The sequence below is a fragment of the Electrophorus electricus genome, chromosome 16 (assembly GCF_013358815.1).
Source record: "Electrophorus electricus isolate fEleEle1 chromosome 16, fEleEle1.pri, whole genome shotgun sequence".
Classification (NCBI taxonomy): domain Eukaryota; kingdom Metazoa; phylum Chordata; class Actinopteri; order Gymnotiformes; family Gymnotidae; genus Electrophorus; species Electrophorus electricus.
The window spans coordinates 16,649,361-16,666,772 of NC_049550.1; the positions used below are offsets into that span (position 1 = coordinate 16,649,361).

At 38.3% G+C, this 17,412-nt stretch overlaps 1 protein-coding gene and 1 long non-coding RNA gene across 3 annotated transcripts in view; both read left to right on the forward strand.

Moving 5' to 3' along the window:
- The window catches only part of LOC118242725 (CMRF35-like molecule 5), a 90,302-nt gene extending 75,669 nt beyond the window's left edge, over positions 1–14,633 (forward strand). Inside the window, exons 1-5 of one of the 2 annotated variants that reach the window (XM_035535058.1) lie at positions 10,320–10,407; positions 10,563–10,880; positions 11,076–11,174; positions 14,212–14,240; positions 14,343–14,633. In XM_035535058.1, the coding sequence (XP_035390951.1) occupies positions 10,368–10,407; positions 10,563–10,880; positions 11,076–11,174; positions 14,212–14,240; positions 14,343–14,441 (585 nt within the window). In that variant the 5' untranslated portion in view covers positions 10,320–10,367 and the 3' untranslated portion in view covers positions 14,442–14,633. Of the gene's footprint in view, positions 1–10,319; positions 10,408–10,562; positions 10,881–11,075; positions 11,175–14,211; positions 14,241–14,342 lie in introns of those variants that run through there. The other variant, XM_035535057.1, reaches the window with a different exon arrangement.
- LOC118242730 lies at positions 6,302–7,102 on the forward strand. Its single transcript, XR_004777013.1, has 3 exons — positions 6,302–6,329; positions 6,691–6,740; positions 7,070–7,102. It is a non-coding gene; the product is annotated as an uncharacterized LOC118242730 (long non-coding RNA).
- Positions 14,634–17,412: the final 2,779 nt, after the last annotated feature.

Consider the following 17,412-nt stretch of genomic DNA (forward strand, 5'->3'; position numbering starts at 1 on the left):
GTAGCCCCGATGCACTGGGGAAAACCAAACTCTGAAACTTCCCAAACAAAAACAGAAAACAGAGAGGAACATTAGTGGCTAAGGGGAGCCTTGGGAGAGAACCAGACTTGAGAGGGGAAAACTGGAGAAGGGAGGGGACATGTAAAAAACACAGACACCCTCACAGCGCAGAAGTGAGGTGTAGCACAAGGGCTCACAGACCTCCATACCCAGAGTTACCAGCTAGGAGCTTGGATCAAAACTTTAGCAAAGACCCAACACTGAGTGACTGTGTCACTGGGCTTATATAAATCTACCCCAGCTGTTGGGCATCAAGCCTGATTAGTAGTGTCCCACACTGTCATAAGGACACTCAGGACTTCTGTGGCTCAGAAACTCCAGTGGCTCAGAGACTTCCAAGTAAAAGTGGAAAAATATATATATATATATATGTTTCTATGAGGTCTTTGTGGTTACCATATTTAAAATTCATTCTGTCACTGTTCTATTGCTCATCTTCAGAAACTGTACTGCTGTAGTGTCACCCATGCATCTTTTGTTGCTAACACAAGGATTGCTCTTTCCTGTAGATGTTACTCACAGGTATCAAGAGGAAGTGTCTCCAGCTGCTGCTGGATTCAGCACTTACTCGTTTTTGTTGTCCTGTAGTAAACTACAGCTGTTTGGCAACATGCCAATATCATATTTCTAAGAAGGTGAAAGGTTAGAGTATCTTCCCATTTGGGTTTTATTTAGTAATATCCTGGTTATAATTTAAATGTGTGCTTCACTTAGAACAAATGTGACTACGAGTATACATCAGCTCCACACTGGTACCTTTTCTTGACTTCCACAGTGAGGCTTCTGATCTTCCTGTTTTACACATTTCAAAATGCAGTTCTGATTCAGTCAACACACAGTGGCAATGAACTGCTAATCAAACTATCTTTGAGTTTGTGTTAACTCTTTAAGTCTCATCTTTAAACAAAGACTATATTTGACCCTGCTGATAATAATGATTAAAGGTTAATTTTCATACCTGAAATCAGGTGCCGTGTGAAGATGAGAAGAATCTTCATTCTGAGTTCAGCTTTATGTTTGCTGACTCCAACTCCTAGATTAGATGTGTGTTCGAGATTGTGTGTGTCTGTCTATGTAGGTCCCTGCCCCTGTATCTGGGCTTACTAACTCTGTTCATCTTCTTATGGCTTAACTCATGAAAAAAAAACAAAAAAAAAACAAAACTCATTTCTATTTTTGAGGGCAGTGAAAAAATAGAATGGCATTAAGAGAGAGAGAAACATGCATCTAAAACTATTTTTGTTCTCTCTCTCTCTCTTCTCTCCTCTCTCTCTCTCTCTCTCCCTCTCTCTCTCTCTCTCTCTCTCTCTCTCTCTCTCTCGCTCTCACTCTCTCTCTCTCTCTCAGCTCGGCAGTCAAGGGGACTGTCCCTCCACACTTGCACACCCTGTCATGAAGAGGTCTAGACCAGGATGAGTTCTCCATCCCATACACCCTGCACTCCACCCTTCTCTACTTTACCAAGACAGTAGAGACAGTCTGGTTTTGACTGCCTTTATGTATCTGAGTCTTGTGTTCATGCCCTTTCTGTGGTTCTGGTGTGACAGTGATTATTTACTTATATTTTTGTATTTCTAGAATGTTAGAATACATTTATATTATAAATAAGCAGAGGAGGAAGAAGAACTGGAATTTCATTGGCCTCATCCCCCATTTTAACATTTTAACCAATAACAGTTTTAATCACAGAAATGATGGTTTGTCCACACCACCATGTTTACACTAATTGTGACATAGAGGAGTAGCGTCATTATAGCTTTGGATCTCATACCTTGTATTAATAACACATGCAGTAAAAAGTTCTTACCCACTTCCTGTGTAATCATTATTTCACATATGCTACAGCCCTTTAGTATACTGTCCTGGGAAACTTGAACAAACAATGTACTCATTAATATTATGATGTATTGTAACTGCATCTACTTCTTTGGATGCTTTGAGCTGCTCACTTACTTTTAATACATATCTCCTGCATACAGAAACCCAAAAAAGCCATTTCAATTCTCTGCTCTGATTCTGCAGAATGGAATAATTTTAAATAGTTGTGTACTTCAAGTTAAAATCTGTAATAAGCCTGACTTACAAGTTACTGATAATTTTTTTGATATTCCTTTGAGTGCAATATCCATCCCTGCTCAAATGTTCTGAACTGTATCTTCTGTACGTAATTGTTGATTTCATGCTGCACTGTATTTTCTTCAGGTCAGCTTCCTTCACAGAACTTGCTCACTGTACCATATTTCTTCGGTTGTTTCATACATTTTCTAAATGATCTCACCACCTTTCGGCATACTGCTGAAATAAGAATATTTACTGTTTTATAGAACATTTTGATCTTCTTGAGAACCACTTTAAGAGCTCATCCCAAATTTGATGTTTGGAAACCTCATGTCTTTACAGACATTTTTAAAGTTTTTGTTTTATTTCTTATTTTCCCTCATGAGCTGTTCACTATGTGGTTTGTAACAAGTGTGTCACTTCCTGACAACTATTTCCCAGAGTGCTTTGTGACTATTGCAAGTTTGAGGTAGTCTGATCTCTGATCTCATGCAACAACAGTTGTTTGAGATCATATAATTTCCTGGAATGAGGGATAAGGTTTAGAATTATTGATAACAAAACAGACGTTGGATTAGTGAAAACCTCACAGTGACACTGGTGGGAACTGGAAAACCTCTAAAACTCACACGGTTGATCAGCTGAAAACACCCTTCCTCTGGTTAACCTGTAGACATAAAGGTCTAGAAAATGTTTCAGTCTCAAATAAAATAATGTAATTTTCTTATTTCTGTTGTGTACATATTTAATCCCTTCAAATATTACCAATAAAAAGAGCAGAGACTATTTAAACAGAGTTTATTTAAGCTGAAATCTCCAATTTCTTTTATGAAAATTATGAAAGCTGCCTTTGTGTATCACATAGACATTATGAACTAAGGAAGTAAAGACTCATTCAATGAAGAAATGTGTTCCGCCATCTAGTGGGGAACAATGGAACTCCTGGATGTTTTGTGCTACTGAGCCACGGTGGTGTGGACATCACGTGACCCTCAGAGCCCTTTGCACATAATTGATGGTTCAATAGAGCCACTGAGGGTTTAGCCCCGCCCACTGCTGCTGCCAATACGGCACAACAGTCTAAGCACATTATTTACATTGTAGTGCATTATTTACATTATTTACATCAAATATGGGCCATCACAATTCAGATCTAGATACTGAATGACTCCAACTACAAAGATAACACACTGGCTCAAACACAAACAAAGCTGTAAACTTTGCACACATTTTAATTAAATCAAATATCCAATGATCAGGTTATCAGTCTGATTCAGCTCACCAGTACTGACCAGAACAAAGCAATCTTCACAGTGACCATCAGATATGTAGCAGATCAGGACTCTATCATCATATAGAGACATGTGTCACAAATTTATCATTTATCCATCTCACACTCTCTTTAACTGATGTTTTATCAGACAGGCTAATATTAGAATAGCAAAATATCTCATGTAGGTCCCCTTTGATTGGCATATTAAGTGCCAGGATATGCAGTGATTATTAATAATTGTTAGTTGATTAGAATACTTATCAGATTTTCATAATTGACTCTCATATTGTGGAAAATCCATTACAAAGTCTGGCATGTAAGAACAGCTATAAGCCTCAGCTGCATTTATTCCAAAGAAAAGACCCCAAGTGGATACTGCATACAGTTATAGATTGGGAGCTCAGACATCAGCTTTACGTGATATTCTCAGTCATTCTCACAGTTTTATGTGTTCAGATGTTTGCAGTGACATACTAGTTTCTCAGGAAGAAATTTACAGTCTTCTTTACTTAACAGTCCTGCTCTGTTTAGGTGGGCTTTAAGTAGATCAGAAGTTTGTCTCTGGAAAAAATGTTAAAACCATAAAAGATATATGGTTTAAACATAATATATTAACAATGAAAATAAAGCAGTCGTCCCTTCATTCGTGAATTATATGATCCACTTTCTCTCTCCTACTCTTCCCCCGCCCTGTTCTCCCAGAAGCCGTGCAGTAGCTGCACTGATCACATGCGCTCATGCACACATCAGTTACAGTATGTGTGTCTGTGGTATGGTGGCTGCAAAAAGTCAGTCATTCCCAAGTCTGGGAATGCTGGTCCAAAATAATTTTAAAATGTACAAAGCTCTAATCCTAGAATCGCCCCTGTTTCTAATGAGTCATGTATTTCTACTACGGTGCTCACTGTAACTTACTCGCTTTGTGCTCTAAATGGCAGTACAGGCTCAGAACAGGCTCCGTGACAAACACGGGCCGACTGGCCTTATCTTCTTGTAAATAATTGATTGGTTGATTGATTGTATGATTCTTATTTTGGCTTCTAGAAGCATTCAAATGATCCAGTCAGAATCCACACAAACATGCTGCTGTTTCTCTGCCCCCGTACCACTGACAGTGCTGCAGCTAACAGACAGGGCAGCACACTGGTGACTTGTACTTCCAGCTCTCATCCCCAGCCCCTCCCCTCTCCCTTACACAGTCTTCATAAAAACATGAAAGAATGCAAGGTAACCAATTAAAAATGCAAGCGTAGACCCATCCTGTGACATGATTAACAGTGGAATATTCACACGAGTCCTCCTTGGAGGTCTCCCTGGTCACAGCATCATTAAAAACTGTCTGCATTCTCAAAACTTCACTGATGCATAAGTTTGAGCTTCTGCAAACAACCCTTCTGACTGATTTGTATCACACACTGAGGAATCAGAGAGAAGTGTGGGTAATTGAGCTGTACAACAAGTGTCCTGATCAGGAGGAGTTTGACGTAGTGGAGCAGTAGCAGAACCAGTATGTGTAAGATCACAGAGGTTTGTGGGTAATTGGACTTGGTCATAAACAGCTTGGGAGGGACCAGAGGGGTTTGTGGTAGACTGACAGTAGAGTAGACTGTAGGAGCTCTAGTGTCTGAGACAGAATGACTTCTGGTGTCTTCACACTAGTTCAGTATATGTGATGCATACCTCCTATGGTGTGAACAGCTATGACAAATATGATAAATAAATAGATTCGGAAGGTTTACATTATGGAGACAAAGAAGACTCCACTAAAAGCTATAAAATGTTTACAAAGGGAACGCCTTTTGAAAAGAAAAATGACATTCAGTAAATGCAAAAGAATGAAGATAGTCCCTCATCATCGCAAAGATCGTTACATGATGATAAGTAAACTTTAATTTATTTTGGAAATACTAATTTTAGCATATAAGTTCATATTATAAGTATTGCAGGTTGAAACCATTATTATTTACAGTATTATACATTTAGTGGTCACTTTATTAGGACACATAACCATGTTGATGGGGTTATCACCTCCATTTGACTGCACTCCAGGACATTTATTATTATTATTATTATTATTATTATTATTACATATAGCGGCATTTAGCAGATGCTTCATATCCCGAGCAACTTACAAAAGTGCTTTGTCATTTACTCATAGAATGAAATCCTAGTACTGTACAGCAGGTTATTGTTACAGGTTATTATTATTATTATTATATTTGTTTTAATTTGTGGGTGGTGGGGTAACTATAATCTATGTAGCACTTACTCTGGTACTAGGTCTATCTTGGTATAAAGGCTACAGTTCTATTAAGGATGATCAGTGGAAACTGGATGCACCTGATCTCAGTTTTGAGTGTCATGGCAAAGGCTGTGAATATTTGCAAAAATTCCAAACTAACTTTTTTTCACTTTGTCCTTATGGGGTATTGTGTGTAGAATTATGAGGAAAAAATGAATTTAATTTTGGAATAATGCTGTAACATAACAAATTGTGGAAAAAGGCAAGTGTACTTTCTGGATGCATTGTATATTCTCTATGAAAACAGCTGGGTTGAGAATCAAGATTTAAATCCAGATTGGTCCTTGGGCAATTTTTCAGTACTGATGATAACAATTTGACCTCAGAATGCTTCAATAACCTCTGGTGCAATTATAAACAACTGAGAAACAATTTGTCCTTCTTCTAAGCCAAACTACTAGCAGCATCATTCAGTGAATAGAGGTCTTTAATAATGATCAACATCAGCTGTCAGGCATTACAAGAAGTCAACCATTACCACTAAAATAATAATAATAAGTCTTGCAGATGATTTATAAAAAACAAGCTACACAAATGACAACATGTATTTAAATACATGTGTAAAGAAGATATTTGTGTGTACTAAATGTTTCTCATTTTTAAAGCTGAGTGGATTAGGAAGATCAACTTAAACAGGTATTTCTGCGTTTTATCAATTTCGCATGTGTTTTTTACACACATAAAACTTTTATAAACTAAGACCTCCAGCCTAAGGATGCATGGTGCCATTTTAGTTAAATACATGGGCTCACACACACACACATACACACACACACAAAAAACACACACACACACACACACACACACACACACACACACACACACACACACACACACACACACTCACACACACACACACACACACACACATATTCACACACACACACACTCACACACACACACACACACACACACACACACACACACACACACACAGAAAAATACACTCTGTACATTGCTATCTGATAATAATATAACTTCTCTTGTTGTTTTGCAGGCATGACAGAGCTGATCCTTGTAGGTTCAATGCCAATCAGCACTAGACAGGTATCAGGCCTTGATCTAAAGCACATGCCATCCAGTGGACAGGGACAGTACTGAGGACAAAGTCAAATGTGATGCTAATACTGTTGTATACCTACTCTCTCCCAGAATTTTGTTAATGTTTCTGAAGGACACTCAATCTATTAAGGAGACTAGATATGCATTTAAAATGGCTGCAGAACACTGAATAAAGTGGTACTATGCAAACTTCTCTATAGCTACAATATTTGTGCTATAACAATTCCACAGTAATGTAGAAGGTTTCAACATACTTTAGCTTGACTGTATTGATGAACATAGATAGAATCTTTACACAAATTGTTCTTCTGCAGAATGAGTGCATCTATCAGGAGATTGAAGATCAGGAGCTGAGAACTGCAGTAACGTCCACACTCACCACTGTCTACACCACAGTGGGGTCTTCACACACTGTAATCTACTCCAGTGTAGATGAACCGTCTGACTCCATCACATACTGCACTGTAAACGTGTCTTAGCAAAGCACAACCCACGCACTAAACTCCAGTGAAGCTGAGGACTCTGTGATTTACTCCAACATGACCTTCTAAGTGTAACCAAAAAACCCAGTCTGTCCATAGTCATCAACAGAGCAACACATAAGACTGAACAACGGCTCATTTAATCATCCATTTAAAGGCTGCAAACAGTTGACAACTCAGAAAAACTTTTCCCTTAGAAACTGCATAGCTATCATAACAGTCTATGCACGGCTGATCTGGGGAGGTGCAAGCCACAGAGTAATTGTGAGCAGAAGACACTCAGAGAAATTGTGAGCAGAAGACACTCAGAGTAAGTGTGGGGAGAAGAAGACACTCAGGGTAAGTGTGAGGAGGAGAAGAGTAAATGTGTGTAGGTATTCGGATCTCCTTACTCAACTTGTGGAGCTGGCAGTACTGCACTGTTTAAAACTCTCAAAGGAACTTTTGCCAGTGAGCTGATTCTGCACACAGGGCTCTCAGTAATAATATAATAATATACATGTATCATGTATGTAAATGTTATTCTATTTGTTCTGTTTTTGTGGCAGTGGAATTTACTTGATGAGTTCAGGAGGAAACAGTGCCATCTGGTGGAAATAATATGCTTTTTATATTAATATGCTTTCTGATATATTAAAGGTTTTCGTGTGTAAAAAACCTTTTACAAGCTAAAAGAAATTGTCCAAGTGGATCTAATAACAGGGTGTCTAGGACAGACTCTAACAAGAAATGATGTGAAATGTATGCCTACTGTATGTGTATGTGTGTGCATGCGCATATGTGTGTGTGTGTGTGTGTGTGTGTGTGTGTGTGTGTGTGTGTCTGTGTGTGTGTGTGTGTGTGTGTGTGTGTGTGTGTGTGTGTGTGTGTGTGTGTGTGTGTGTGTGTGAATTAAAGAAAAATGACAAAGTGAGGGAAAATAGGAGAAGTTGACTGTATATTTTAAACTCTGCATAACACAAAACACTTCCCTCAGTACTTAGTTATTCCAAAATCACAGACAGACACACCCAGTTCAGCACAACTGGCAGCCACACCCTACTCCTGCTGAACTGACCAGAGCATATTTACAAGGGAGTCTATTGTAACAGGTACCACCTTAGGCCTTTTAAAAAGCAACATCACTGGTGTCAATAAACTACAGGTTTATTAATGCAATTTAACAACCATAAATGTACATACATATACACACACTCACTCATTGTTCTGCATCGGACTAGTGCTGAAGTCAAACCTCACACAAATAAACTATGCACTCCTGTTGCAGTCTTGCACATTATCCTACTTGCTGTACTAAACCAGCACTGTACTCTGAACTGTTCTGGCTGCTACCGGTGACTGCTATGTTCAGGGTAGCATGTCACTGTTTCCTATGCACAACTGGCTTTACATATGCCCAGTACTGTGTACTGGACTAAATAATTGCATTGTCTACTCATTTTGTATTTGTCCTATCCTGTATTTCTTATTGTTTATTTAATGACATTTTTGCACTATATTGTACTGTTTGCACTTGTGTAGCATGTTGTCTGTTGCACTGTTGTTTTGTGTTGCACCATGGTCCTGGAGGAACATTGTCTCGTTTTTGTTGTGTACTTGTATATAGCTGAAATGACAATAAAACCTCTTTGAACTTTGAACTTTGAACTTGAATAAAGTAAAATACAATGAGCGGAAAATCTGGTTCTGCATTACAAGCACAAAGGGCTTCACTGACATTTAACGTGGTCACCATCACACATGTGCATAAATCACTTCATCAATACAATTCATGATATTTTAGTTTATTTCCACACCACGCCTAATAAATCCCTGCCATAAAATTCATTGCACTCACACCATTCAGATGAGGAAAAACACACACAAGTAAAACCTCATTTTACTGTGTGATTATTTTTCCTCAGAAAGACATGATACGTTATTAGGCTATACAGTCTATGCTGACAAACCTGTTGCACTCAGAGATTAAGTGGGTAGACATACTCTACTGCAGCTGTACTCGTACTGCAGCTGCAGTGATGCTCACTGAACTCTAGATGGCAGTACTGGTATGCTGTACTGTGGCATGGACCTTTGACTAACTGGGAATATCTTAACCTCCCCCCCTTCTCTAGGGGGTACAGTCCCTGCTTCTCATAGGTGTGTGAGTGATTTGATTGTAACATGCTGGTTTCTGTCTGTAAAGAGTCCTTGTGTTGAGAAAGGTACTATATAAATGTGTCAGATAAGTGAAAGTTTGAAGTTTGGATACATTAAACTCTACTGGGTAAAATTGCTACAGGGGAATGGGGACCAGACAGAGGGCCCATTTAGCAATGCCAGGTTGCATAAAATGTTTTTACCACTAAATGGCACAGTGGTGCAGCAGAGTGTACAACTGTGGAACCAGCTACCAATAACTGTACAGCTCTTTGTTTGTGACAATGTGTCAAACAAAACATGAATCTTTTTTAACCTAAATGGAAACAAACAAATAAATAAGATGAGTTCGTCATTACGGCAGACTATTTAGGACAGACAGCATCTGAGACCTTAGTCTTTGTCATAGCAACACAGACACATACAATACAGTTGCTGCTTTGGTCTGATGTACAGTAAAGCAAAAAGTCTAAAGTAAAGGAAAGCACAACAGTATATATATGAAATAATGACACACACAGGAAAAGGTGCAGGGAGGCTTAGAAATGAGTCTGAGAAAAAGAAAAAGGAAGTGGCAGGAGCTCACTGTGGGTTTTTTGTTTTTCTGAACATGCATATTGTTTATAAAACACCTGGACAAAACATGTCCAAGACTTCCTTCACATCATTGTTTAACATCAGTGTGTTCACCACTGTGTGTGAGGTCACATTAGGACTTAGGTGATGGCTCTCCAGATATAAACTACACCTGATCTTGGACTACGTCACACTCTCAGTGAACTCAGTTCAGTCACACTCTGAAAGAAAGATAGAAAGAGAGAAAAGAGAACAAAATGAGAAATCCAAAGACAGAGAGAAGAGCTCTGAAAAAATGAGAGAGAATAGAGGCGGTGATTGGTTACACACACCACTTTAAGCAGTGATGAGAACTGAAGGGGGACGTGTCAGACTATGAGACAGTTCTCACAGAACTCTCACCACCCAGTTCAACATGTGGACACTTATACTCGTCTTGTCCAGTCTATTCCCAGGTGAGTTCCATTTACTGCTCACTATCATCAGACAGGTTCAGCACATTATTAGTTTACCTGCCACACAGAGAGGGACTTGGTAGTGAAGTGAATAGTCATAACAGTGGATCTTCTGCATGTTCTGTACCTTACTAACACAATGATTTATTTTACAGCTGGAACTGCTGCTGTAACTACAGTAACTGGATACAAGGGCCTTTCAGTTCAGATCAGATGCCCCTATAAGTCTGGATATGAAACCCACTTGAAGTACCTCTGCAGAGGAGAGTGTTATACTTTCTGGACTAAGAACATCCCTGTTGATTCTAAATCTGCTAAAGACGAGAGATTCTCTCTGAATGATGACACAGCAGCCAGAGTCTTCACTGTTACCATCACTGATCTGAGATCTGAGGATGGAGGAAAATACTGGTGTGTGACAGAGCAGACACTGCGTGATGACTACACAGAGATTCTGTTAGTGGTTAAAGTGGGTGAGTGATGAGCAGATAACGACAGTTATGATGATGGTGATGATGATGATGATGATGATGATGATGATGATGATGATGATGATTAACTGAGGCGATTATGTGAAGTAGGGATTTATAATACATAAAAAACAAGATTTTTGTGTGTACTGAATATGAGAAATATTTGAAATTTAGAAGTCTGTTTCTGTCTTTCAGACACACCTATGAATGTTATTGTCTCACACTCCACCTACACCCCTCCAACACCTGATCCCAGCACATCGGTGTATACTGAGTCCACATGGTCATCTGGAGGTAGGCAGAGATAGAAGGTAGACATCTATCTATTTACATGCCTAACAAGGGGTTATGCTGTTTTAAGCCACAACATTGCTAGGTTACCACTGTTGGGCCCCTGAGCAAGGCCACTCTCATTTGCACATGTACTTGTTCACTGTAAGCTTTTCTTTTTTGAATAAACACTAAACATTAAATGCTGTAGAAAATTCTCTCTGGATGATGTAACAGAAGGCTGAGTCTTCAATATTACCATCACTGATCTGAGATCAGAGGATGGAGGGATATACCGGTGAGTGACGGTGTAAACACTGCTTGACCAATACACAGAGTGTGATTAAAAGTGGTCAGTGTAAGATAGGGGACAATAAATTAATTCTTACTATTAGAATATATACATATTCTTAAACACTGATACTATCCTGCTAAATAGTACCTCAACAGGAATATAGAAATATAATCAAATAATCACTGTGGATATGAATAGCTTCACATGGACCAAGTAGGCAAGTAGTTTAATGGTTCATATATGTTGGGCTGCTTTTATACACTTTGAGTTTGGCAGTTCTTTAACATGAGAGAGAGACAGAAATAATGAGAGAGAAAACAAGCACAGCACCACCATAGACCAGAGAGAGACACAGGAAGTGTTGCCATGGTTACATATGAGTTTGAACCATGCAACTGACCACTGCAGGTTAGAGTGTGAAGAGCTTCTGTTTTCTATAACTGTCATGTCTCCTGTCCAGCTGAGATGTTTGTCCTTAGCATTTTACAGTAGCATTCACTTCTTTAAAATGAACCCTCTGTAATAATGGCTTTCTACCTGCAGTTCTCTGTGATTCATACAGGATCATTAGCTAAATGTAATCATTGTTTTCCACTGACAAACAATTTTTTTTTTCCTGAACATGGTTGTGAACTCCTGTCCACTGTCTCTAAGTAAGATTTAAGTAACACTGGATTTTTGAGAAACTTAATGTTTCAGCTGTAATGTCATCTTTTAATACTTCCATCTGCATCTATATAAAATAATTAACATTAAATTCTAAGATGAATGGAATGTATCTACTTGCATATTTCCTGAAACCGTTAGAGTGTAATCTCACTGGTGTAGATTCCTGTGAGCTGTTCCTGAGCCATTTCAGTGGATAGCAAACTACACTCTATTACATAGGAAGGATATGCTTCTGTGAAACACAAAACTCACCACAAACTTATAGAAACTGAATTAATTATGGTAAAGAGTAAAAGCTAAAAACCTCTCTGTCAGTTTAGATGGCAGGCAGGGCCGTGAATAACATCACTAAAGGGACTCTATCATACCACACATCCCTGTCACCTCGCCCTCACACACTCATTCCTACACACTTTACACACACAGTATAACAGCAAAGCATACATGTACATCACTACCTCTGTAGCATCTGTATGTCAACAACTATAACCCCAGCCTTACTGCTAGAGGAAACCCCCCCCCCCCAAAATAAATAAATAATCATTAAAAAAAATACCAATACACGGTTAATATGATAATATCTTTCAGTAGGCATAGGTTTTCATCAGTGATCATGCTGTCAGTGAGTGTCATGTTCCCTCCTTTCTGTCACAGTCATGGGTGGGAATAACAGAAGTGGGCCACAGAAACAACATGCTGTAAAAATGCACAGTCAATGTTCAGAGGGAGATTCAACTTTGTTATTGCTCCAGTACAGTACAGTACCTATAATGTGTGCTCTCTCTGACACATACAGTATGTGCTTCTCTTACAATGAGTATGCTCACCACAACTTGTGCAATATAAAGTGCTGAAAATGTTCCAAAAAATATGAACTCTGCAAAGTGCATTTTGTTGCCTGTACTGGTCATGAACTGCATGACCTTTTGCTCTCTGTGTGCATATTTCCTTGTACAGTATTTCCAGGTCTGGCTGTGTACTTCTCTATTGCTGCTGGTTTAGTGTTGGTAACTGCTGGTGTGATTATAGCAGTCTACTACAGAATAAAGAAAAAAGGTAAAATGCACTTTAAATTACAAACATAAGATGACCATATGCTAAACATATTCTGAATTACACTCAGTCGTTAGTGAAGAGTTTGGTGTGTAGACACTGCAGCACAGTGACTATGAAATAAGGTTTAGAATGACCTTTTGAATTCAGGGGTGTTTATGTTGGTGAACCACACAGGAATCTTGTCTTCAGAAAATGAGAAACATACTCGCATACATGCTCAGATAAATATTCAGATACATGATCAGTTACATGTGGGAATCTGTTCAGGTTCTTGTCCTGGCCAGTCGAGATCATTCCACTCTTTAGCTTTAAAAAAGGCTCCATCTGAACACAGCAGTATGTTTGTGGTCATTGTCGTCCTGTAAGATAAAGAAACACAGAGTCTTGAAACATCTGGATGATGGGAGCAGTTAAGATGCTTTGTGGAAGTCGCTGTTGTAGAACAGTACAGATGTTTACATATGCTTTTTATAACATGTAGCTTGACCTTTCTGTTCTTCAGTACCATTTCATCAGTGGTTTATCTCTTATTGGAAACCCTTATGCTGGAAAGTTGTTTGTTGTTTTCTTTCACACAACTATATCTTGAACTATATCTATATCTTGATTGTTATCTGATTTCTGGTATAAATGTGTGTATCATTTAATTAATGCCTATAGTATCCACTATAATTGTAGAAAACCTGTTTCAGCCCAAATCCAGTATACTGAAGTGGGAGATCAGAGCAAAAACCAACCAAAAAAACCCTTATGGACAAATTCTAATTGTGGAGTCTGTAGTAATAATCAGTGTATTAAAACTAAATGTATTAATTCTCTGTCTGTTAATACTCAGTAGTGTTAATACTCAGTGTGTTAATACTCAGTATATTAATACTCAGTGTGTTAATACTCAGTAGTGTTAATACTCAGTTTGTTAATACTCAGTGTGTTAATACTCTGTTTGTTAATACTCAGTGTGTTAATACTCAGTGTGTTAATACTCACTCAGCTTTACTACACCTCTACTTTTTCTCTGTTGCCCTCATTTTCTCCCTACAGACCCAGAGACAGTAACACAGTCTAGAGAGGTGGGTACAAAGTCACATGATAAAATATGATCACATGATTTGCATCAGTCATTCATTAGACACATATCTACAACTGTTACATTTTAATTTGATCCCTTTCAGATAAATGAAGATTATGTAAACATCTCACCAAATTTTGCTTTTGAAAATAACCAACCAGAGTCTGTCTATCAGAATTTTGGCTTCAAAAATAATCATTAAGATTCCGTGTAATAAGTCTGAGCCCAGAGACTAACCACAATCAACTTAGTCTAAAGAAGATTGATCATTTAGTTAAAAGCTTCAGAGGTGTCTTACATTTACCAGCTCACTACTGTTCACCTGTGTAACTGATTACCTGTGTAACTGATCATCTGTATACCTGTACATGTTGTTTCGTTAACTGATTTATGTAAGCATTGCGTAACTCTACTTAATTACAAGAGTAAGTAATTACATTACAGCAATACAACCTATTACATTTACCACAGTGGTCTCTGTATAGAGAGGTAAAGTATTAAAATTAAACAAATAACAGACAGTATGATTTTGTTCAGTATAAATCAAAATGACAGTGCTTATCACCATGGTCAGCTCCAACAACACTGACCCAGACAACACAACTAATTCCATCTTTGACTCAATATTCGATCAGCCTGTGTGCAAGGAAGAATTTAGGACCCTGATCCAGAATCCCTCACATTAATAATATGTAATGTGTTCAGTGTTTGTTGAAGCTTCTGGAGCATGCAGTAGATTAAAGGGTAACAGCTCACACTGAAAGAGTGTCGGACCACACGCCACAGGAAGTGGTGTGCCATGCTCTTTGGAAAAGTAATTAATAATATTAGTCAGAGAATAGGAAGTGGTAAAGACAAAGTGCACATAATGTGTAAAGTACATATAATATATAGACAAACATACACATAGTGTTTAAAGTACATATATATATATATATATATATATATATATATATATATATATATATATATATATATATATATATAATGTTCACATTATGTTTAAAGTGCAAATGATATATAGACAAACTTACACGTAATGTATGTACTCTTCAATGTAAAATAATGTTGGTTGAAACCAAATGTTCCCCTTAAATAATATAAACAGCAAAATGTTAAGGTTTAGTTTATGTACATGAGTTAGGGGAGCTTACACTGTTGCTGATTAATGTCCCCATGTGCTAAACAGAGGCAATAGTGCCATCTAGTGGAAATGTTCTGAAAATTAAAACCCTGTTCTCCTGCAGCAGGGTGCAACCTAGTGAGTGTTCAGATTGAATGTTGTTTCATAGAATTATTACAGAATTTTAATTCCACAAATTTGACAGTCCATGAGCGTACTGAGGAATATATGATTACATTTTTTAAAAATGTAACAACGACCTTCAGTAACAAAACTGAGCAGAAATACAATTCTCTAAAGTTTTACAGGTCTGTGATTGAAGTGTTTGCAGGTTCTCATTCAACACAACCAGAAAATGTGGTTGATGTGGGTCTCAGTGATGCCACATAGACTACAAAGTGTTCTTTGGATCTCCATGAGAAGACTGAATAATATCCAGAGGCTACCAAATAGTGAAGTGTGGTGTATCTCTCCAGAAAACCGTTAGAGTGTTATCTCACTGGTGTAGATTCCTGTGAGCTGTTCCTGAGCCATTTCAGTGGATAGCAAACTACACTCTATTACATAGGAAGGATATGCTTCTGTGAAACACAAAACTCACCACAAACTTACAGAAACTGAATTAATTATGGTAAAGAATAAAAGCTAAAAATCTCTCTGTCGGTTTAGATGGCAGGCAGGGCCGTGAACGACATCACTACAGGGACGTGACACACCCGGCCCGGCTCAAACCACATTATCTCACTCTACCATATCACACATCCCTGTCACCTCACCCTCACACACTCATTCCTACACACTTTACACACACAGTATAACAGCACAGCATACATGTACATCATTACCTCTGTAGCATCTGCATGTCTACAACTATAACCCCAGCCTTACTGCTAGAGGAACCCCCCCCCCAAAAAAAAAAAAAAATTCTATTAATGCCAGTCTATTTTTCACTGCCCTCAAAAACAGAAATGAGAGTTTTTTTATATGAGTTAAGCCATAAGAAGATGAACAGAGTTAGTAAGCCCAGATACAGTGGTAGGGACCTATATAGACAGACACACACAATCTCTAACACACATCTAATCTAGGAGTTGGAGGCAGTAAACATAAAGCTGAACTCAGATTCTTCATTCTTCTCATCTTCACACTGCACGTGATCTCAGGTATGAAAATCAATATTTAATCATTATTATCAGCAGGGTGAAATATAGTCTTTGTTTAGATGGTCACTTTTGGTGAATTTTTAGATCTTACTGGGGTCTCAACAAACGTAACTGGATATTTGGGAGTCGCCATGAAGTGCAAAGATGAGACTTAAAGAGTTAACACAAACTCAAAGATAGTTTGATTAGCAGTTCATTGCCACTGTGTGTTGACTGAATCAGAAATGCATTTTGAAATGTGTAAAACAGGAAGATCAGAGGCCTCACTGTGGAAGTCAATAAAAGGTACCAGTGTGGAGCTGATGTATACTTGTAGTCACATTTGTTCTAAAGTGAAGCACACATTTAAATTATAAGCAGCATATTACTAAATAAAACCCATAAGGGAAGATCCTCTAACCTTTCACCTTCTTAGAAATATGATATTGGCATGTTGCCAAACACCAGCAGCAGTTGGAGCTCACTCCCTCTTGATAGCTGTGAGTAACATCTTCAGGAAAGAGCAATCCTTGTGTTAGCAACAACAGACGCATGGGTGACACTACAGCAGTACAGTTTCTGAAGATGAAGCAATAGAACAGTGACATAATTAATTTTCAATATCGGTAACCACAAAGACCTCATAGAAATACATTTTTTTTTCCACTTTTACTTGGAAGTCTCTGAGTCACTGGAGTTTCTGAGCCACAGAAGTCCTGAGTGTCCTTATGACAGTGTGACTGTAAGGGTTGGCACCAGGCACACTACTAATCAGGCTTGATGCCCAACAGCTGGGGTAGAGCTATATAAGCCCAGTGACACAGTCACTCAGTGTTGGGTCTTTGCTAAAGTTTTGATCCAAGCTCCTAGCTGGTAACTCTGTGTATCGAGGTCTGTGAGCCCTTGTG